Genomic DNA, 23,227 nt, shown 5'->3' on the forward strand with positions numbered 1-23,227 from the left:
TTGATCAAAGTTTTACAATATCGCCGATATAATGCTAGACCCTGAATATTGGTCCTAGACACATTATTCTACCAGAGGGCCAGTTATTTTGTATATTCCGATAGATAACTTCCACTTATACATTCTGTGGTTCAGGTAATGCCAAGATAAACCACTTCAAATCTATTTCCAAATCTTGAAAAATATCCTAAATCTCCTCAATTTAAAAAATGTCCTCTCACTCTCCACGAAAAAATCACCAATCAAAAAAAAAAAAAAGAATCTCTGATGACAAAACAAAAAAAGTTGTAACGAAATAAAAAGACAGGGCACAGAAATTCTTTTCTTAGATAAAAATTAATAATAATAATAAAATCTAATATACATTATTTAGAAAAGTTCTTAAATATCAGCATAATGAATCTACGGGAAGCTGGTCTTGTTTTATGGAAAGACGACGCGATGATTTCGCTTTCAGGCTGGTATTGCTGCTACTGTGATTTATGTTGGAGCCATTGTTGTTATTGTTGTTGTTGTGGGTGCTCGAACCATTTGTGGAATTGATTTTTTCATTAATACTTTGGAAGTTTGTGGTTATCGATGGCAGAATCGATGAACCGCCCACCGTAAACGAGGGCGTATTATTATTTAAAGGTTCCAATTCGGTGGCCAGTGCACCATTGGGTATGGAATTTGAGCGTGTGTGTAGGCGGCCGGAATCCAGGGACTCATCACTGGCCGGATCCATGTGATCCACTGAGGCAACGGAAGAAATGTGTTTCAGGAGGCCGGCAGATAGCGCGCGATCTGTAAGGGAAAATAATTGATATTATTCTTTTATAAAATTCAAATAAAAATAAAATTAGCCACTCACCCAACCCGGCTTTGTGATTTTTACTATACTCCTCCTTGAGATCATCCAACTCCTTGGACGAGCACAACGGCGTATCCACATCATATGTGTTGTTGAAGAGCGTATAATCGACTTCATATTCACCGGTTTCTTTGCGGAATGATACAACATTGACAAAACGATGACCCCACAAGATTTCCGAGGGTAAATAACTGCTGCGGGCCTGTGTTGTCATGCCGGTTGACTCAATAACGCCCTCTATTGCGAGAAAAATAAATTAGTTATGAACTTATGTGTGTACAGTACTTCAGTTGAACTTACCCAACATACAAACCACCTCAAACCGCTCTTTTAACATATCGGATGCCGATAACATATACAACGGACTATGCCTATCGATTTTATGCACAATTGTTGTGGGCCAAATGAACATGAGGCGATCTTCGCCACCATCAGCTCCCACTTTCAACTCTTGTTGATAGAATGGCAGGACTTCTCCTTCTTTTGTTACCTAGAAACGAAATTGGAAATGAATAATATTGTTATTTATGAAGTCAATAATGTGAGAATTTTGTTATTTTGGTATCACAGCGCACTTTTGAGGCATTACACTGTGCGACAAAATTAAATTTTTTAATTAATTAAAGAAAAATCCAAAACAGGGCATGTTAAATATATTTTGACTTGTGTTATGATTAATATGAATAAATGTTGCTACGTGCCAGGTGTGGACCATATCGACTTCTTCCTTCACTTTATATGAGATATGTGATAATTTTTAGAAAATGTTAAAAGATATAGTCTACCAAAGTATTCCATTCTTATACTTCATATAATATATAATGGGCAAATTACAAGAAAATCGAAAACTTATATCCAATTTTATGGGATATCATAAAGTTATGACAGATAAAAGTATTGAAAATTGTGACCCTTTTGGGGGTGAGGTACCAGAAGGGGTGCGCAGAAATATATTACCTTCTCAACAGATCTTGTGTGAGCAAAAATGTTTGGATGTGTGAAATTTGAAGAGAGTTGAATGTTTATTCGATTTTTTTTCCTTAGCGTTTTCTTTTTCAAAATATTGAACCCTACGTGGGGGAGGTTCCAGGAGAAATGGTCCGATCTCGACCGTCTTTATAACAGATCTTGTATTGATGGAAATATTGCAATGTGCCAAGTCTGAATGCAAATGTATGTTAATTTCGCGTCTTATGAGCTTCAGGGATATTTTAGCAAATTTTGAGCATTTGTGGGGGAGGTACCGAAAGGAGTGGACCGATATAAACCATCTTCACAACAGATCTTGTGTTTGTAGAAAAAAGTAGGATGTGTGAAATTTAAAGAGAACCTGATGCATATTTCGGATCTTATAAACGTTTTGGTTACTCAAAACTTTAACCCTTTGTGGGGGAAGTTCCAGAACGAATGGTCTGATCTCTATCGTCTTTATAACAGATCCTGTATTGATAGTAAAATGCAGATGTGCCAAGTCTAAATAGAATCGGATAATATTTTCGCATTTTGTGAGCTCAATATAAATTTAAATTTCGATCTTTTGTGGGGGAGGTACCAGAAGGAGTGGGCAGATATATTTAATTTGAACACCAGGTCTTGGATTTATAAAAATATTGCGATGTGTGAAATTTGAACACAATCGGATTCTTACATCACATTTTATAAGAGTTATAATTATTCAAAATTTTGAACCTTTGTGGGGGAGGTACTTGATGGAGGTGACCGATATTGTCCATTTTTGCACCTGACCTAGCACTGACGCAAATGTTTGTATTTGCAAAGTTGGAGCAAAATCTCTTTCTGTGCAGAAAATATATATTTTTTGAAAATATCGACCTTTTGTGGGGTAGGTACCAGAAGGAGTGGACCGATATTGCCCATCTTCAAGGTCGATCTAAGTTTGACAAAAATATTACGATGTGCCAAGTTTGGACCAAATCGGATACTCCCTTAGAAATTTATCGTGCGTACCAGCCAGACAGACGGACGGACGGATGGACGGACATCGCTAGATCGACTCCAAATGTCCTGAAACAGATCTGGTCCAATAAGACATATGGCCTAAAACGCACGTTTTGACCGTATCAAATGATATGTACCCTCTCTAGCCATATGGCTGAAGGTATAATTATTGGACCGGACCGAGTTTCACCAAATGGTAAAATTCGGTTTAATATAAAAATTCATGTGAATAGCACAAAAAATACCGAATATCGGAAAGTTAGCTTTCTATGGGGCTATGCGAAACCTCTTTAATACGTGGACATTTTTACATACATCCAGTGGGAATGTAGGAACAAAATTTTACGCATCTAGCTCGATCTCTTCGAAAGTTAGAGTTATTAACACAGACAGGTGGGCACCCATTTTTAAATCATTTTAGAATTTTACGCGAACAAAAAATATAAATACTGTGTTGGATCTCAAAAAAAAATTTTTGAAGAGTTACAAACGGAATGTCAAACTTAATATACCTACCCTAATAAACTCTCTATGTATAAAGAAGGGTAGTAAAATCAAGAGATATCATAACTTTATTGGGGAAGTTTCTATACCGGTTTCATGTTTGAAGGACTCTTTGAGGATTTTTGTTATTTTTTGGAGATAAAGAAGTCCTTGAGTTTTTATTTCATCTATTTCAGGCAGCACTTATGGACGACTTGAAGGGAGTCCTTATAGACAACCTAAACGGAATCTTTATAGGCAACCTGAGGGTAGTCCTAATAGGCGACCTGAAGGGAGTACTTATAGGTGATCTGAAGGGAGTTCTTATAGGCTACCTGAAGGAAGTCCTTATGGCGACCTAAAGGGAGCTCTTTGACGATATTCATTATTTTTTCCCTGGCAAAAAATCTTTAAATTTGTATATCAACTATTTCAATGTCAAATTAACTACATCATTGACCTTGTAAGCATTCAAATTCCGCAATTTAATTTCCCTTTAATTTTGCTAACTCACAGCATATTTATAATACAAACGGTCGGTAAAGATTGAATTGCATGACTAGTATTCTTTTTGTTTTTCTTCCTCTTCTTCTTATTCCATAATTTCCATGGCAAAACAAATATGTACATTTTCCTACTTTAAACTCGTAAATTCGCCAACCAGTGATGACTAATTCAATATCATATTACTTTTCTAAACATCTCTCTCGTATGCCGGACAAATTTCCGTATAATGCCATTACATAGTTTCCCCCTTTCGATTGCTTGCATATTGTTTTCATTCTTTCTTTCGTTCACTCTATCTATCTACTCACCTTCTTCCTAATGAGCTGCGCCCTTACATGGGCCTCGATAATGTGCGATTTGCGCATATCGCCCACACGAAACATTAAACATGGCACACCATCACGATGACATATCACAGCGTTGCGAGAGAACAGCAGCGTCTGGGCTCGCTTCTTTGGACGCGACAGCTTGGCAAAAACAATGCCCACCATAAATGCTTGGATAAATACACCCGTTATACACTGGAGACAAATGGTAAATATCGCCTCGGGACATTCTTCGGTTACGAACCGGTTGCCGTAACCGATTGTGTGTTGAGTTTCGATTGAATATAAAAATGCTGATATGAACGAACGCACCTCGGTCACACACATAGTGTGTGTCATATTTTGTATTAGTTCGGGCCGATTATCGCGATTATCGATCCACTCTAAATCGCCATGGGCATAGGCTATTGTCCACCAGATGAGACCGAAGAAGGCCCACGATATGAGAAAGCTGCAGGCGAAGACGAGCAGCGTCCATCGCCATTGGGCATCGACAAGGGTGGTGAAGATGTCCTGCAAAAAAGAGAAAATACAAAAAATGGCGTTGTTTAGAAAGTAACGAAATGTTGTTAGAGATATTAAAATAAATAAAAAAATGTTCGTTTAAACCTACGATCCTTGTCCTTTGCCAGAACTTATGTACATGTGTCGAAAATGTTAAAAATAACTTTAATTTGCATCTGTTCCAGAACGTACACAATTTTTATATAAATCCGAAAAACTGTTGATATGTCTACAATTTTAAAGTTATGTCTTATGGGGCTATATCCACATATTTTTTGAAAGGATTGATCTATTCGCTGAGAATTCGAAGTTTGAAATTGCAAATAATTTTGTAGGAAATTGATTCCTAGACCTTTAAGATACCGAAATCAAGAGGCTACTCCTCAATGATAACGAGAAATATCAAACTCTCATTTATCATCTAGAAAAAATCCTTCAAATAATTTTTGTAATTTCCTATATCCCGTTTAACATTTTTTTTTTTTGAATTTTAACAAATTTGATTCAGAATCTTAGTCCGAAATTTTCAAAAATTGTATAAGAAGAGGAATTTGTACCTCCTGCTTAGGTTATTTTGAGGTGAAAACTTTCGAATCGCCGATACACGTATCTTATACCCATTCTACTTAGGCCGTCTTTATCGATGGGCTGAAGGCAGTTTTAAGAGACTAGTTTAAAACCAGTCTCTCTAAACGAGCTTAAAACCAGTCTCTCTAAACGAGCTGAAGTGATACCTAATAGGAGACTGAACGGAATCTTTTATAGTCGAGCTTAGTCGGGAGAGTCCTTATAAGCGAGCTAAGGGAAGTCAAAATAGGCGAGCTCTGGGCAGAAGGCCATTATTATAGGCGACCTGAAGGTAGTCTACAAGTGACCTAATAGGAGTTCTTATAGGAGAGCAGAAGAATTCTTTCAGCTCTCCTATAATGATTCCCTTTAGGTCACCAGTATTTCTTTAAATACGAGCTGAAGGGAGTTCTTTTAGGCGATCCGAATGGAGTCCTTATAAGCGACCTGAAGGGAGTCTTTACAAGTGACCTGAAAGGGAGTTCTTATAGGAGAGCTGAACGGAGTTTTTACTGGTGACCTAAATGAAATCATAGGAAAGCTGAAGGGAGCCCTTATAAGCGACCTGAAGGGAGCCCTTATAGGCGACCTAAAGGGAGTCCTTATAGGCGACCTGAAGGGAGTCCTTATAGGCGACCTGATAGGAGCCCTTCACAGGCGACCCTAAGGGAGTCCTTATAGTCGACCTGAAGGGATTCTTAACAAATGACCTGAAGGGAGTTCTCATAGGAGAGCTGAAGCGAGTCTTTACAGGTGACCTAAAGGGAGTCATTATAAGGGAGCTGAAGGAAGTCTTTAAAAAAGGCAACCTGAAGAAGCCCTTATAAGCGAGCTGAAGAAGTTGCGCTTTAGGCAACTGAATGGAGTTCTCATATGCAGCTTGATGGAATCCCAATAGTATAGATGAAGGAATCCTTACGCACGACCTAAAGGGAGTCTTTAAAAGAGATTTGAAGAGAGTTCTTATAGGCGATCTAAGGAAACCCCCAATAACCCATTTAAGTTAGTTTTTATACACGAGTTAAAGGGAGTATTCATAGACGGTCAGAAAGGGATTCTACCAGATGACCTTAAGAAAATCGGACAGTAATTCAACATTTAATGACTCTTGAAAAGTAGTGGCCAATGTTCTCCGTGTTTGCATCTGATATAGTTCTGAAGTTTTGTTGAAGAAGAACCTCTTACAAAGACAAATATATTAGGAATTGGAAAATGTAAGAGAATCGGACATTGATTTTCCCTCTTTAAGGGAGTTATTATTTTGTCCTCACTGGGGAAGGTATTAGAAAGATTTTGCTAATATTTTTCATTCTCACACCATACCAAAGCCTATATCGGCTTCCCTTTGTCCTGTATGAGATTTTGTATGTGTTGAAATTTTGAAGAGGTACCCGAAAGATTGGATCGAAAGTGGTCGGCTAATGTTGTCCCTTTTCTCACCTGCCCTAAGTCTTATCAAAATATTTCTATGTACCAGGTTTTAATAATAATGGATACGTACTCCCGTCGCTCATTACATTATTTTCGTAAAATGTTGACTTTTTGTGGGGAAGTACCAGAAGGAGTGGTCCGATATTGGCCATCTCCGCACTCTAACCAAATTTGTTAGAAATATTATATGTAGTAAGTTTAGACCAAATCGGATAAATCTATAGATATCGTTTGATTTAATATCGACTCTTAAAATGGATATCGTCCAAGAGACATAGGGTCTAAAGCCGTTTTTTCGATGAAAACCATTCGGGCCTTATAAAATAATGTTGAGTTTTATTTGTAAACGATGATTTATTTTATTACTCCTATTAAAAACCAGTCAATATGACTTGGTTAATAAAGTTGTTGATATTCTTTTCTGAAATGAGAAAAAATCCTCCTATTGCTTAAAAATTACATTTAATACTATCTCAAAAATATTGAGAAAATTGTGTTGCTCTCTTATAATTTCAAACACCATATATACATTTCAGAACTAAAGTCATGGTAGGTAAAAGGAAAATTAATATTATTTATTTTTTATTTGAACTAAATACTCAGAATGCTCAGGTGCAGAAACGCCTTACTCAAACATGTGCAACAGTAAGATATTAGTCATATATTTTTCTCCTTCTGAGAATGAGGCAATTTACGTGCAGTAAATAATTTACTAACATTCTACCGAAATCTAATTTCGTTTAGTTAAGAACTTTTATGAATTCATTAAATAACTCCCACACACACACACCTTTTGCCAAAAGAGTCTCGAGTTGCATGCTGGGAGTTTGGATACATTGAGAAGCCCGAATTTATTTGGTTGAATGAAACATTTTCATATTACCTTTGGAGGCAGATATAAATAATTCTTACGTACAACGTATCATTTTCTATGTTCTATGGATATATGTCTACAAAATTATTTTAAGAGAATATTTTATAACTTTTAGGAGAAAGTAAGTCTGTATTGAGTTGAATTTAGAACGAATACTTATATTGACCTATGGATATGTTAAGTATTTTGCAATGAATTATTAAATTTATTTGATTAAATGGCAAGTTATTCCACAATCAATACAAGAGTTTTAAATCTTAGGCATTTAACCTAGAAACGGGTTTGATAAAATTAAGGGTAATTATGAAAGAAATATTTATATGTAAAATATACTTTTCGAATTAAATTAATATCGATGCGTATTTAAAAAATGTACAGGGTGAGACGAAAAAACTGCAACCAATTTCAAACTGCTGTCATTTTTAAGCCACTCGTCCGACAACTGTTAAAATTATTCCAGTGACAGCTCATTACATTGTTTACAAGCGTGCAAAAGCATTTTGGTGAGAATTTTCCAGAAAAAAGTTATTCGTTATGAAATTCAAGCGCCATGATGGTATTTCTTTATATTTGGCTGGAAAACCACAAGAGGCTATCGTTAGAGCAACCCAGCATTTAAATGTGAATAAATCGCTCGGTACCGTGATACTGGTAACGTAGCACGACGTCAAGGAAGTGGGCGGATGAAAACAGCAACATCAGCAGAAATGGTTCGAAAAGTAAAGAAGCGACTTGATCGAAACCCGCGTCGCAGTGGCCAAAAAATGGTCCTTGAGCTGAACATATCGCATTATTCCATTCCACAAATATTGAAAAATGAGCTCGGGGTAAACCCATTGAAATTCCAAAAAGTGCAAGAACTTACAACGCAACAGAAATAAAATAGATTCAAAAGAGCTAAAGAGTTGCTTCGCTTGGCCGAAAGTGGTGAAATGCCGAATTTGGTTTTCTCCGATGAGAAAACATTCGTCGTCCAGCTGCTTGTAAAAAAAATATCGTGTTTACGTGCCAAAGGGGTCATCTGAAAAATGTGGGAGGCATATCCAAAACTCAAGCGCCGGCCATGGTGATGGTGTGGGCCGCCATAACAGCCGGCGATCGTTCTCCGCATCATCGACCGTGGCATCAAAAGATTGGGTCAAATAAAAATTCGTGGAAAAATTTTTATTGATAGGGCAATAAATGCGACCTGTACTTTGTTTACAAAAATACATGGACGGAGAGACAGACGGGCGGACATGCATAAATCGACTCAGAATGTGATTCTATGCAGATCATCAAAAGGAACTATGCGTCTAACTCGCATCCTTCTCTATGTTACAAACAAATACACAAAGACATAATACCCTGACCACAGTGTGATGTAGGGTATAATAATAAATTTTCATTTGATGATTGAATACAGTTATAAGTTTATCCATGAAATCTATGTCCATTTTGAGAATATCCTCTGAAAAATGTTTCTGTTTCTATACGAATAATCAAATTTAGTAAGTTAAACCCTCGATCTTATTTTTAACGACTATTTGATCTAAAAATCAAATTCTCATAACATTTTCCAAACTAATTTACAAAAAAAAAAAATAGTAAAGCAGATGATTGCCCTGACATCTAATTATATATTCTAATTGAATTTCCTAGTCTTTTTCTCTACAAATCAATATGGTCCCAATACCTTTATGCCTGTTATTTCATTTCAATATTGAATTTAAAAGTTTTGTTTGTTTGTTTGTTTGAAAGCAATGAAGTGTTGCTTTTCTTCGTTTTCTTTTCACTTACCTGCAAATATCTTCGTCTCCGTTTGGCAACATTACCTTGTACCACATTGCAGTCACCATGTTTGAATATCACACGTTTTCGTATGCGTCGAGAACTAAAACGTGTCTGACGATACCTGCAAAAGGATAAACAGAAAGTATCATAAGCAAAATGAAATCAATAAGAAATTGTAATGTAAAGAAAATGGACTTAAAATACAAATGTCAATAAAATAAATTGAAAAAAATGAAAAAAAAAACAAATTATTTCAAAGGATACGGCTGTTTTGATTTGTTAAATACTCAAATGTTTCCCTGTTGCATCTTTCACTTTCGAAACATTAATTATATTCCATTATAAATATATTTATTTATTAAATAATTATATTAAATAAATTACAGCCTAAGCAAATTCATAAACTCCCATATAATATTAATACGCAATTTGTTTATTCCAAAATAATCGGATGTGTTTATTACTGGATCCTCTTACACATTATGAGGGTATTTATAAATTGCATTAAAACACCACCTCATGGTAAACCTGTTGAAAAGAACTCAACTTAAATCAATTTGTTTTTTACTTCCGATTTAGTTTCTGCTATTGTAATTAAATACTGCTGATTATGGCTTATTATCATGTTCTTCATCCGTGCTTATTGCGTTTTACTTTTAATTTTCAATTATTTTTCAAAATGTTTTACACGCTGTAGGTATTGGATTTCTTGTTGGCTGGCAATTATAATTTGCAATTCCTCAGGATTGTGACTGTGGCAAAGGTTTTGTTGAATAATATGCGAAATGGTAAAATTTCTGCTGGGTTGTCATAACAGTTTTTTTTTTTCGAATATTGGAATCAGAGTCGCTGGGAAATGAGATCGATTTCTAGGTTTAATACTGCGCAAATACTTCATGATGAAATATGTTTTATTTTAATTGGCAGTTATATATGTAAATATTCCTCATTTTGTATTTATCGGATGTATCGGATATTGTAAATATTTAAGTCTCTCACACCCGTAAAATTCACTCAACAACAATGATATTTGTTGCCAGCTGGGGTATCAAATATACAGCAAAGAAATACCTCTGCCAAATTTTATGGAGATCGGTTCAGATTTGGATATAGCAGCGATACATATCTTTATCCGATTTCTGCTCTTTGTGTAATATCAGCCCAAATTGGATGGATTTTGGTTAAAAGTGAAACGGATTTTTAGTGGAAATCGATTCAGAGTGGGAAATTCCTCCCATACATAAGTTCCTTTCGGATTCAAATTATAACTGCTCTAAAGCCATAATACGCATTCAAAACCAATCATAGTTGTATTTGTTGCGGGTAGTTCTAATAAATATGCGTAGTGGTGTAGGGTATCATGAAATCCGCCCGAACTACTTTTGACTTTTCTTTGCTGTGTTTTCGTCTGACAGTTGTTTATAACGCCTAAAAGTATGCTATAATAATTGAAAATATAATTAAAACAAGACAATTTTCATACCCTCCACTGTACATAGTATGAAGAGTATATTAAGTTCATCATTCCGTTTGTAACTCATCGAAATAATAATTTTAGACCCAAAAATGTACATTTATTCTTGATAAGCGTAAAATTCTAAGACGAGCCCTGTGAACGGTCGGACAGCCGTTCCGTCTGTTGTAATCACGCTAGAGTCATAACGAATAAAGATAGAAAGCTAAAATTTTGCACCGAGAATTGTTTATATAGGTCCGCGATATCAAATATTCCCCATATAACTGTACCACCCGATATTCGGTATTTTGATGATTTTAGCCATATTTTTCAATGGAATAGTCTGAAAATTAATACAAGGAGTTCACTCTGAGTACTTTACCCCCTGTTAGAGAATTGTCTATATAGGTCCGCGTTTTAGTATAGCACCCATATAACGCTACCCCGAAATATTCGGTATTTCCAGGATTTTCACGACATTATTCACCGGAATTGCGTCAAATTTCGTATTTGAAGTTCGTAATGGGTATTACAACCTATGACGGAAAATTGTTTATGGAGATCCACGTCTTAGTATAGCTCCCATACAACGGTACCTCCCTTTATTCAGTATTTGGATGATATTAGCGACATTATTCACCGGGATTGCGTCGAATTTCGTATTTAAATTTCGGAACCGTTGCTACAGCCTATGAAAAAATTTTACTCATCCCGCACCACGTCTTCGTATAACCCCCATTTAAAGGTTTTGAATTGTTTCGAATTTCGTATTTGAAGTTTGGAATCGTTACTAGAGCCTATGAAAAAAAAGTTACTCATCCAGAACCACGTCTTCGTATAGCCCCCATACAAAGGTTTTGAGCGGTATTTTTCGACTGAACGATATTTTTACTTGTTTGTGTTCCAGACGTTTTTGATTGTAGATCTAGTAAAAGAGAGAGAGAGAGAGAGAGAGAGCTTCTTTGCACAGAAAGTACGGAAGGCAGTGCTGCCGTTTGAAAAATTTTTACGTGCAAAATTTCCCCAAAAGTGGCAAAAATTAACATTTTGCCTAAAATTTTTACTAGCGTTTCGTGAGCGGGAACGGCTTTGGGGTAGAATTAGTTAAAAATAATACAATACAGTTCTATATTGCAGATTCTGTAACAACAATTTTATGTGACTCTAATATGATGTGCAAACTATCCTTAAGATCAAGCCCATTTCGAAAATCAGATTTGAGAAGACGCCTATGTACTGATCGAAGTCATTCCAAAAATCCAGATTAGTCTCTTATTATACTTGTGCTATAAATATAATCATCTAACGTTTCATTGTTTGTTTAAAATTTATGAGAAGCGCCTAAAAGTATGCTATAAATTGTAAAAATAAATGAGAAAGAATTTCAATATATGATTTTAAAATGATATGTAGCCATTAGGATCCATTCCTATTATGACAATAAGATCCGAGGAGACGCCTTTTTCCTTATCTAACACCATTCTATCTTTCCAAGAATTCCCTAATTTCCAATTAAAAAGGAAAAACTCAAGGCGACATCTCGACCCAATGACAAACCAACATTTAATTCATCCCCACTCAAGGTTGATCATTCCGTTTTCTTTTCCTGCATGTTTACTTAGTGGCACATTGGCAATTATGGTAATGATGTGTGTAGTACTTAAATTTTGCGCTCCGTGTTTTTTCATTCATTCATTCCGGTAGCCATTCATTGCTCGCATGACACCCAGGAAGAGAATGGCAACACACCTTAATATTTGCATTGTATCATCGACGTGCAATTGTTGCCAGGAATTCAATATTGAAGACAGCAATTAACAACATTCCTGTCAATTGTGTGTGTGTATACCGCAAAAACGAGGCATGGAAATGTTGGTGTCCTCTAGGCCACACACACACCAAATACCTGCCGCCTAAGGAGTAGAGCTCCACAATATGTCACCTCATTTAAGCCTTGCCGCTGGCTGTTATGGGGGTGTAAGGAATAGAAGAAAAAACGAACGACAACATCATGAACTGTTTAAATGTTTTGCACGCCATAGCTGGGTGCTGCTGTTGTGGGAAAACACTTGTTGCCATATGTATGACAATGTGTGTGTGTCTGTGTGTGCGTGTGACAGGTGAAATACAAGTCAGAATAATGTGAATAACATATTTTGCCGCATCCTCGAGGCTTTGTCGCTTGTTATGACTTTGAAATGTTTATGAAATTGTTGTAAATTGACAATGTAGGAAAATGTACAATTTTATTGCGAAAGTGTTATTAAATTCCTTACAAATAAGAGGATTTATGTGGGAACTTCATGTAGGAAAACATACTTAAGCTACACAGGATATTTCAATTGGATTGCGAATTTTTCGTAATTCACAAGAGGGTATGGTGTTAAGAGTTTAAAGGCTAGACTTAGAGTTTAATAAATTTTTATATTATCCAGCAAAATTCGGAGCTTTTTGAGCTGAATAACCCATTAAAATGGTAATGTAAACCGCAATCTGCTACATAAGTAGTAGCTTGAAAATGATGGGTTATTTGCTAAAATGCAAAGCGGAAAAAACATTTTTTTTCCGAATTCGGTGCCAATTTTCTTATAATTGCACTATTCAATAGTCAGTGGAGAATTCCAAGTAGATTTGATAATACAGGATTTGTAAATCCAAACTCCAAAATAGTTTCGGGTCATAGACCATACTTTTTATGGGCTTATACGAAGAGGCACTAATATTTTGAGACATATGTGCCAAATTTTTGTATATGGCTTTGGAAATTTATGGAGAGCCTTGGACTAGTTGAAGAGTCGTTGGGTTAAAAAATGGGCCAGGTAGGCCCCCTTTTTGGTATGGTCCATATATATATATATATATATATATATATATATATATATATATATATATATATATATATATATATATATATATATATATATATATATATATATATATATATATATATATATATATATATATATATATATATATATATATATATATATATATTTATATATATATATATATATATATTCTATTCAATTTCGCCAAATCTTGATATTTAGAGTTCTCATTATGTAGAAAGTCTACTTGCTACAAATTATTACAATTGGGCCACGGTTTGGTCTAGCCCTCATTTAAATGGACCCAATGGATCCACATACAATTTTTCTGGCCCAAAACTATTTTAACGTCTCCATATGTAAACTCTAGGAACCAACAGTGACCTTAATATAAAATTTCAGCTCTATCCCTTCAACCAATAGCAAATTTAATAACATTTAGTATGGATATGGAAACCATCTACATCTCTCCATCCTAGACACCAACAGTGATCCAAACTTAGTACCATTTAGTACTTTTTGAACAATTATAGTGCGCATTTGCAGAACCACATTCAGATGTCAACACCAGATTTCGTGATTCGACCTCTGTACATTAACTCAGTACCAAATTGTGTACCACAGAAACCAACAGTGACTTCATTATCAAATTTCCGGATTTCAGATCTGTTCCTTCACCAAATATTAAATTTAGCACTTTTCGTACAATTATAGTACACATTTCCAAGACCATTAAAAAACTCAAAACCAGATGCCAACAGAGACCTAAATATCAAGTTTAGGATACCAGTCCTATACGCTCACCCAATACCAAATTTAGTACCCTTTAGTACTTTTCGAACAACTATAGTACATATTTCCGAACCCAGCACTAAATTTCAAATACAAATACCATAAGTATTCTAAAAATCAAAATTCAGATTTTCTTCTCCCAATATCAAATATAAAGGGTGAGATGAAAAACTTGCAACCAACTTCAGACTGCTGTCATTTCCAAGCCACCCGTCTGACAGCTGTTAGAATTAACGGCCGAAAGTGGTGAACCGCCGAATTTGGTTTTCTCCGGTGAGAAAACATTCGTTGTGCAGCAGTTTGTAAACAAACAAAATTATCGTGTTTACTTGTCAAAGAGGTCAGCTGAAAATGTGCACCTTCGGTTGGCCACCTGAACTCAAGCGCGGCCATGGTGATGGTGTGGGCCGCAATAATAGCCGATGGTCGCTCTCCGCTCGTATTAATTGATCGTGGCATCAAAATAAATAGCGAAAATTATCGCGAAAATATTCGAGAGGGTGTATTAAAGCATTGACACGCAAACATTTTGGCCGCAGACCTTGGACATTCCAACAGGACTCAGGACCATCGTACTCAGCACGCTCCACCCAATAATGGTTACAAAATGAGGTTCCTCGCTTAATTTTCAGCGTACAATGGCCACCAAAATCTGCGGATATCAATCCGTTAGACTTTTGTGTCTGGAGTATTTTGGAAAACAAGTTTGACACCAAAAAATACCAAAGTGTCGATCACCTCAAGCAAGCGCTTCGCCGGTAATGGGCCAAAATACTGCAGACCAACATTCGGGCAGCAGTGTCTAACAAATTTAAACTTATTCTAAAATTTGCTGCTATTTTCGACATTTTTTGCTTTCATTCAATAAAATTAAAAAAAAAAAATATGTAAAAATTATGGCGTTTGACTTTGTTGCAGTATTTTTTTCTCACTCTGTATATCTACTTTATGGGGTCTACGAATATAATATACCCGCCATTTCAAGATGGAGGTTATAATAATATTGAAAAATATATTAGCTTGTTACGATCCTGACCTAAATGGATTTTTAACAATTAAAAAATCGACCAAAAAGACCTCTTTGGTGATTCACTTCATTGTTGGTCGACCAAAATAATCCTTGCCTTTTTAGGAATATGCAAGCATTCCAAGGAAACTGAATTTTTTCGGGTGTTGCATTGTGTTATAACTAGTCAAATTGGCTGCAGTTTGGTATTTTCAGTTCATAATGGCCATTAAATTTCAACATAAACCTATCTCATCAAATTTAATATAAACGGCATTGACTGATTTATACTAAAAATTAAATAAATACATTAAATTAAGAACAAAAATCTCTCTTTGAATACTTTACCAAAATAATGTCTGTACAATGAAATATGTAAAAATAATTAAAAATACAAAAGCGACTATTAGGAACATTATCACACGGACACACTCTCACAGAACAAAACAAAAAGAAATATACAAAATTAATCCAAAAAAGTCACATTAAACAAGTCAAAACGACAAACAAAGATCCTTTGATTTCTTTTCTTCTTCAGGGTTTGCAGGGTTGCGAATTTCTATCTTTCTTTCTCACAGATTTTATATCACATATCAATTTCAAATTTTACACATTATATCTTTTCAATACTCTCGTATGGTGTTATAATTTTTTGCGTATTTTAAAAGTAATTAACATTTTCTTGGTCGGCCTTATTTTTGTAGATTTTCTTGTGCGTGTTTTTGTTGGTGTGATTTTGGGTTCTTTTATAATTTTCTTTGGTGACTTTTTTCTATTATTTTTATTTATTTATTCGTATTATTGATTTTTGTGAGCTATCTCCCGACACAGAAACTCTTCTTTATTTTATGAAATACCCGGTTGAACTGTCAAAACCACAGTTTTGATTTTAACTCAGAACCATTCTTCTTTCCATTCTTTGATCGTCAAAAAGGCAGTATTTGCTCGACTTGTAGTTTTCACACAAACACATACGTACTTACTTGTTGGTGGTATTTACATATTTGCATGTGTCATCGAAAAAAAGAGGAACAACAACAATGCATACAGGCGCAAAAGATATAAGAAAATAACTCAATCTTAAGCCGTGGTTGTTTGAATACCCTACAATAAGTCGATAAGTCAAGAATGTAAATGACTTCATTCTACACTTTCATAACCAAAAAGACATAGTTAGGTCGACATTTTATCTGGATATATATCTAGATAAATGGTCCATATAATGACAAATATTTTAAACATTGTTAGAATTGGGTTCGACAAGCAAGTGGAAATCTCCCTTCAAAATTCTCAGTGTAAATACATGTGGTTTCATACCGCAACCACCATGGTCACAACCGATCTCGGATATAGATTTGTGTCTTGTGCTATGTTCCAATAGCTTTTTATACCCCCATCCATAGAATGGAGGGTATATTGAATTTGTCATTCCCTTTGCAACAACCCGAAATATTCGTCGGAGACTCCAAAAAGTACGCATATTCCTGATCAGAAAAAAAAATATAAGGCGAGTTAGCAATGTCCGTCTGGTTTATATTTTATGCAGGCTGATTGGTATTGAACACTGGCTATATTGGTCCACATTTTGACCTAGCCCCCATATTTTGAAGATTTCTGCACAATTTCACACAAAATTAGCTAAAACTTGACAATTGAGGTTCTCGAAAGGTCTGTTCTCTCCTTGCAAAATATGTTCGATTCAGGTTCACAAATTTGTAAAGCCCCCATATAACGTTACCTCTAGATTTCCCGTATTTTAAAGGTTTCTGGCCCAATTTTTAACCAAATTCCTATCCAAATGTCTGCTCTCTTCTTGCTTAAAACGTTCGGTTCAGGTATAGCCCGTAATATGGGGCTCCTCCAGATTTTCGGTATTTCGGTATCAAATTTCAGAACTTCTGCTCTACAAATTTCCACCAATACCTGGTTTAGTGCCATTTAGTACAATTATAGCACGAATATTCAAAACAATCTTATTTTCTCAATCCTTCATTTTGAACTTTACCAAGATTAGTAACATTTAGTACTATTATAGTAAATCTACACAGACATCTGCACTGACATCCATATCAAATTTCAGGATTCCAGATCTAATCCTTCACCCAATACCAAATTAGTACTATTTAGTATTTTTCATAATAATTATAGTACACATTTTCAAAACCACATTCATATCTCAATACCAGAGACCTCTATGTCAACTTTGAGGATTTCAGCCCTATCCCTTCACCCAATACTAAATTTAGTACTTTTTGTACAAAAGTAGGACGCATTTCCAAACCACCACCAATTTTCAAATACAGATACTATCAGTAATCTAAATCTCAGAATTTTAACTCTATCCGTAAACCTAGTTAGTAACATTTAGTACTTTTCGTATAATTTTAATACACATTACCAACAGGGACATTAATGTCAAATATGAGGATTCCAGCTCTATACTTTCACTCAATACCAAAAATATAGTACCATTCAGTGCTTTTCATATAATTAAAGTACACATTTCCGCAATCGCTTCCATATGTCCAGGCTACACATTAACAGTGACCTTAATGACAAATTTCAAAATTCCAGCTCCATAGGTTCATCACAATTCCAATTTGTACCGAAATTAAGTACCATATAGTACAGATAAGAAAAAATTTATAAAAACTTCCTACATATCCCAATCCTACACTCCAACAGTCATCTTAATTCCAAATTTCAGTATTCCAGTTCTATCGATTCACTTAAATTCAATTTGAACCAAATTAAGTACCATATAGTACAGATATGTACAATTTTTAAAAATTTACTACACAACCCAATCCTACACTCCAACAGTATTCGTAATTCCAAATTTCAGGATTCCAGCTCAATGGGTTCACCTAAATCTAAATTGTACCAAATTTATTACATTTTAGTACATATAAGTACATATCTACCTACACATACCAATCCTATACTCCGACGACAATCTTATTTTCAAATTTCAGGATTCTAACGCTACCGGTTCAAACAAAATTTAAATTGTATCAAAATAGTAGCACCATTTAGTACACATAATTACGTTTTTCCAAAACTACCTACATCTCTGTCGTACAATGTAATAGTAATCTATTTCTAAATTTTGGGATTCCAACACAACCGGTTCAACCCAAATTTAAATTGTTTCAAATTAGTACACACAGTACGTACACATAAGTACGATTTCCCAAAACAACTTACATATCTCACTCCTGCAATGCAATAGTAATCTCATTTCCAAATTTCAGGATTCCAATACTATTGATTCTCCCAAAATTTATATTGTACCAAATTTAGTGCCATTTAGTACCCATTTTCAAAACTACCTGCATACTTCAGTCCTAGAAGGCAATAGTTATCCTATTTCTAAATTTCAGGATTCCAACACTATTGGTTCACCCAAATCGTAATTGTACCAAATTTAGTACCATTTAGTACTTTTTGTGCACATAAATATAAGTTTCGAAAACTTCCTCCATATCCCAAACTACCACCTTATATAGACTCCACCCTTCAACCTCGATTCCAATTCCAAATTTTTAGCTCTAACCGTTCACAAAATACGAAATGGTACCAAATGTAGTACATTTTAGTATTTTTGGTACACGTATGGTGCGAATTATCAAAAAATCTATGGGACAAACCCCTTTGGTGGCCCTCATTCTAAGTTCAGAGTTCTAAAAAGTTCCTCAAATGCAAAGGGTACCATATTTAGTACCTTTCAAAACTTTTCGTACCATTCTAGTACGAATTTCCAAGAACCCAGCCTTATTTGAACCCTTCCGACCAAGAGTGACCCTCACCCGGTCAGTCAGTCAATTACATTACTCTCTTATTAATATAGATATCCTAAAAAATGATCGACTTTTCTACCTATGTAGGGCATCACAAATTCGACGAACTCTAATACATTTGTTTCACTTATGATCGCACATATTTCAATTCATTTTGAGTTAAACTCAGGCCCAGCAGTTTGAGTCGAATAAATATTCCATTACATGCACTACAGACATAATTCTCGTTCTTCTTATCGCATAATTCTGCCGTTTCAGTTTGGTTTTATTCCCTATGCGGCGGGGTTCTCTGCATATTTTTTTTAAACAGAAATGTTTCCCTATTTCAATTTATTTTTTGCCTATTCGATTTTAATCACTATTCTCCCCTCTCTCGCTCTCGTTACTGGCAGTAGGTGTTTGTTGTATTTTCAGATTTTCTTTGTTGATATTTTGGATTTATTTTCAATGTTTTTGTTTTTATAATGAAATTCTGAATTTCTAGTTATTACTTGATTTTTCGCTTTGTTTTGACATTCTTAAAGTTTTTTTTTCGGTTTTGTTTTGGTGTTGTTGTTTTTGAAGTTTTCCCATTGTGTTTATTCTGTGCGGTGCTGTTTTGCTGATAACGCATCGAGCTCATCACATCCATCGCACCAGTTTGAAGGCGTTGAATTTCATTGTCTCTTCTTTTTTTTGAATTCCCCCTCACATTCGTTTCGACTTTTGCTGGAATTCATCAGAACAGAAGCACATTGTAATTAATATCAACAATTAATGTTGTGATTTTGTTGTAGTTTTTGTTTTTATATTTGTTGTATTTTCAATGAATATCGCTTTACTGTAGCCATAAATAGGAGGCATTGTTTTAATTTAAACACCACATTGTTGTTGGTATTACCTGACAATAAAAAATACAAAGCCATGCTTTATTGTTTCGATCGTTTCATTTGTTTAGCCGATGATGATAGGTAAGGATAAACACTTTGAAGTGATTCGGAACAAGAAAGTAAATTCCATAGACATTTCTGAAGCGAGAGGGCAATTCCACTAGGTTCAAATCTCATGTTAAGTAAATATCATCAGACGACTGGAAGCGCAAAGACCCGGTGTAAACTTACCTAGCGCTGTAGGTATGGCAATGTAGACGAACTACCTTCTACATTACTTATAGTTTGAAATTTTAAAGTAAAATATGTTACTTATTACCTAGTAAGGAGTAATTTCGGCAAGGAGTGTACGAAATCAAATATAAACTCGATGGTTATGATTTCGCGACATGGTGTCGGCAAACGAGGGTTTTCTACCTTCATTCGAAGGAAGATTAATTTCCACAGCCATCGACACAGAATGTTATGCTGATTATATGTATACAACTCGGGCGAGGTGGTCTATATGATACCCTACACCACTAGGCGTATTTAGTAGAGCTGCCGTAACAAAAAAGTTTATATTAGGGATGTATGCGAAGTAGATCATACCAACTATGAACCAAATAACATTGTTGTATAGTGCAAATATTTGTGATAAAATACCATTACATATTTGGTTTTATTATTAAACGCTCTTCCCGGGGCGACTTTTTAATGATGGTGGCTTGTATTGTTATCATCGCCAGGGTGACATTTAACACGTGATTTAGCGGGCGATTAAGAATGAATTTATGCTAGATATGACTTCGATAAGGGTTATATTAAAAAGAAGTTAAAAAGGTAAGTCCGACAGGGCCTCCATCCACTATTTCGAAGGAAATTGAAAAATTAAAAAAAAAAAAATTGAAAAATTAAAAAATATGAAAATACGGAGTATCGGGAGGTACCGTCATATGGAGGCTATTCGAAGACGTGGATCTGTACAGACAATTTTCTGTCCTAGGTTGTAGTACCCATTAGAATCTTCCAGTAAGAAAATTTGAAACAATTCCGGTGCATAATGTTCATTATCAAAAAACCGAATATAGGGAGATATCGTTATATGGGGGCTACACGAAAACTTGGACCTGCATACAAAAAATTTTGTCATAGGCAGTAGTATCCATTAGGATCTTCCAGTACGAAATTTGAAAAAATTCCGAATATCGGGAGGTGCCGTTATATAGGGGCTATAGGAAAACGTGAACCGACATGGCCCATTTACGAACTTAACCTGCCTACTGGAAAACTATGCATGTATGCAAAATTTTAGTCTTCTATTTCAATTCGTTCGAAAGATAGCATGATTACAACAGACAGACGGACAGACGGCCACCGCTAGATCGTCTTAGAATTTTACGCTGATGCAGAATATATATACTTTGTAGGGTATATTATGAACATTTCGAGGAGTTACAAACGGAATGACAAGGTTAATATACCTTCCATGGGTAAAGTAAAGTTTGGTTGAATAAGAAAAAATCTATTCAATTGGAGCAATAACCGTAAAATTGGATAAAGATGTATATCGAAGCTATAAAACAATTTGAACCGATGAGATGAAAAAATTGCAACCAACTTCAGGCTGCTGTAATTAATAATCCACTCGTCCGACATCTGTTAAAATTATTTCAGTGACAGCTCATTACATTGTTTAAAAGCGTACAAAAGCATTTTGGTGAGAATTTTCCAGAAAAAAAGTTATACGTGATGGAATTCAAGCGTGATAGTGTGATTTCTTTATATTTGGCTGGAAAACCACAAGTGGCTATCGTTGGAGCCCTCAAGCATTTAAAAGTGAATAAATCTTTTGTATCTCGTACCATCGCTGGTTACCGTGATACTGGTAGCTTAGCCCGACGTCAAGGAAGTGGACGGAAGAAAGCAGCAAAATCAGCAGAAATGGTTCGAAAAGTAAAGAAGCGAATTGATCGAAACCCACGTCGCAGTGGCCGAAAAATGGATCGTGAGCTGAACTTATCGCAATATTCCATTCGGCAAATATTGCAAAATGTGCTGGGGGTAAAGCCATTAAAATTCCAAAAAGTGGAAGAAATTACACCGCATCAGAAAGAAAATAGACTCAAAAGAGCTAAATAGTTGTTTCGCTTGACCGAAAGTGCTGAACTGCCGAATTTGGTTTTCTCCGATGAGAAAACATTCGTTGTCCAGCAGTTTGTAAACAATCAAAATGATTGTGTTTACTTGCCAAAGAGGTCAGCTGAAAATGTGCAGCTTCGGTTGGCCACCGGAACTTAAGCGCCGGCCATGGTGATAGTGTGGGCCGCCATAACAGCCGATGGTCGCTCTCCGCTCGTATTAATCGTCCATGGCATCAGAATAAATGCCGAATATTGTCGCAAAAACATTCTGGAGGGTGTACTAAAGCCTTGGACACGCAAGTATTTTGGCCGCAGACCTTGGACATTCCAACAGGACTCAGCACCATCGCACTCAGCACGCGCCACCCAAGAATGGTTACAAAATGAGGTTCCTCGCTTCATTTCCAGCGCACAATGGCCACCAAAATCTCCGGATACCAATCCCTTGGACTATTGTGTCTGGAATATTTTGGAAAGCAAGGTTGGCACTAAAAATACCAAAGTGTCGATCAACTCAAACAAGCACTTCGCCGGGAATCGGCCAAAATACAGCAGAGTAGCATTCGGAGAGCGTGTGACGGTTTCATTGACCGTTTGAAGGTCATAATTCGTGCTAAGGGTGATCAATTCGAACAAATCTAAACTTATTCTAAAATTTGATATTTCCTACATTGCATTCAATAAAATTAAAAAAAAAAAACTAGTTAGGAAAGCTCAAAAGACGGGCGGGACGGACTATATGATACCCTACACCACTATGCATATTTAGTAGAGCTCTCGTAAAAGAACGGTTTATATTGGGCATTTCTGAGCTCTATTCCGAAAGTTGGGGATTTAAACACCAAATTGGATGAAACATATGTATGGATCTAGAGCTATATCTGAACCGATTTTCACCAAGTTTTAAATCTTAACTTCTAAAATGAATTCGCTTTGAAGTGCAACTTTGGTGAACGAAAATATATGGGGAAGCTATATCCAAATCTGATCCGATCTTGATAAAATTTGAATCATGCATTGCAAGGCTGAATCTTATATCTGGTACTAAATATCATTTTTATGGGGAGTATATTACG

At 35.5% G+C, this 23,227-nt stretch overlaps 1 protein-coding gene across 7 annotated transcripts in view; it reads right to left on the bottom strand.

Annotated features, from left to right (window-relative positions):
* Positions 1-317: 317 nt before the first annotated feature.
* The window catches only part of LOC101900907 (G protein-activated inward rectifier potassium channel 3), a 138,226-nt gene continuing 115,316 nt past the window's right edge, over positions 318-23,227 (bottom strand). For 5 of the 7 annotated variants that reach the window (XM_059126448.1, XM_059126449.1, XM_059126447.1 and 2 more), the window contains 5 exons: positions 9,284-9,398; positions 4,111-4,641; positions 1,154-1,343; positions 854-1,090; positions 318-786 (listed from right to left, as the gene is read on the bottom strand). In XM_059126448.1, coding sequence (XP_058982431.1) covers positions 389-786; positions 854-1,090; positions 1,154-1,343; positions 4,111-4,641; positions 9,284-9,398 — 1,471 coding nt within the window. In that variant the 3' untranslated portion in view covers positions 318-388. Of the gene's footprint in view, positions 787-853; positions 1,091-1,153; positions 1,344-4,110; positions 4,642-9,283; positions 9,399-15,707; positions 16,010-16,035; positions 16,239-23,227 lie in introns of those variants that run through there. The other 2 variants (XM_059126453.1, XM_059126451.1) reach the window with 2 other exon arrangements.

Source organism: Musca domestica, unplaced genomic scaffold (assembly GCF_030504385.1).
Source record: "Musca domestica strain aabys unplaced genomic scaffold, Musca_domestica.polishedcontigs.V.1.1 39, whole genome shotgun sequence".
Taxonomy (NCBI): Eukaryota; Metazoa; Arthropoda; class Insecta; order Diptera; family Muscidae; genus Musca; species Musca domestica.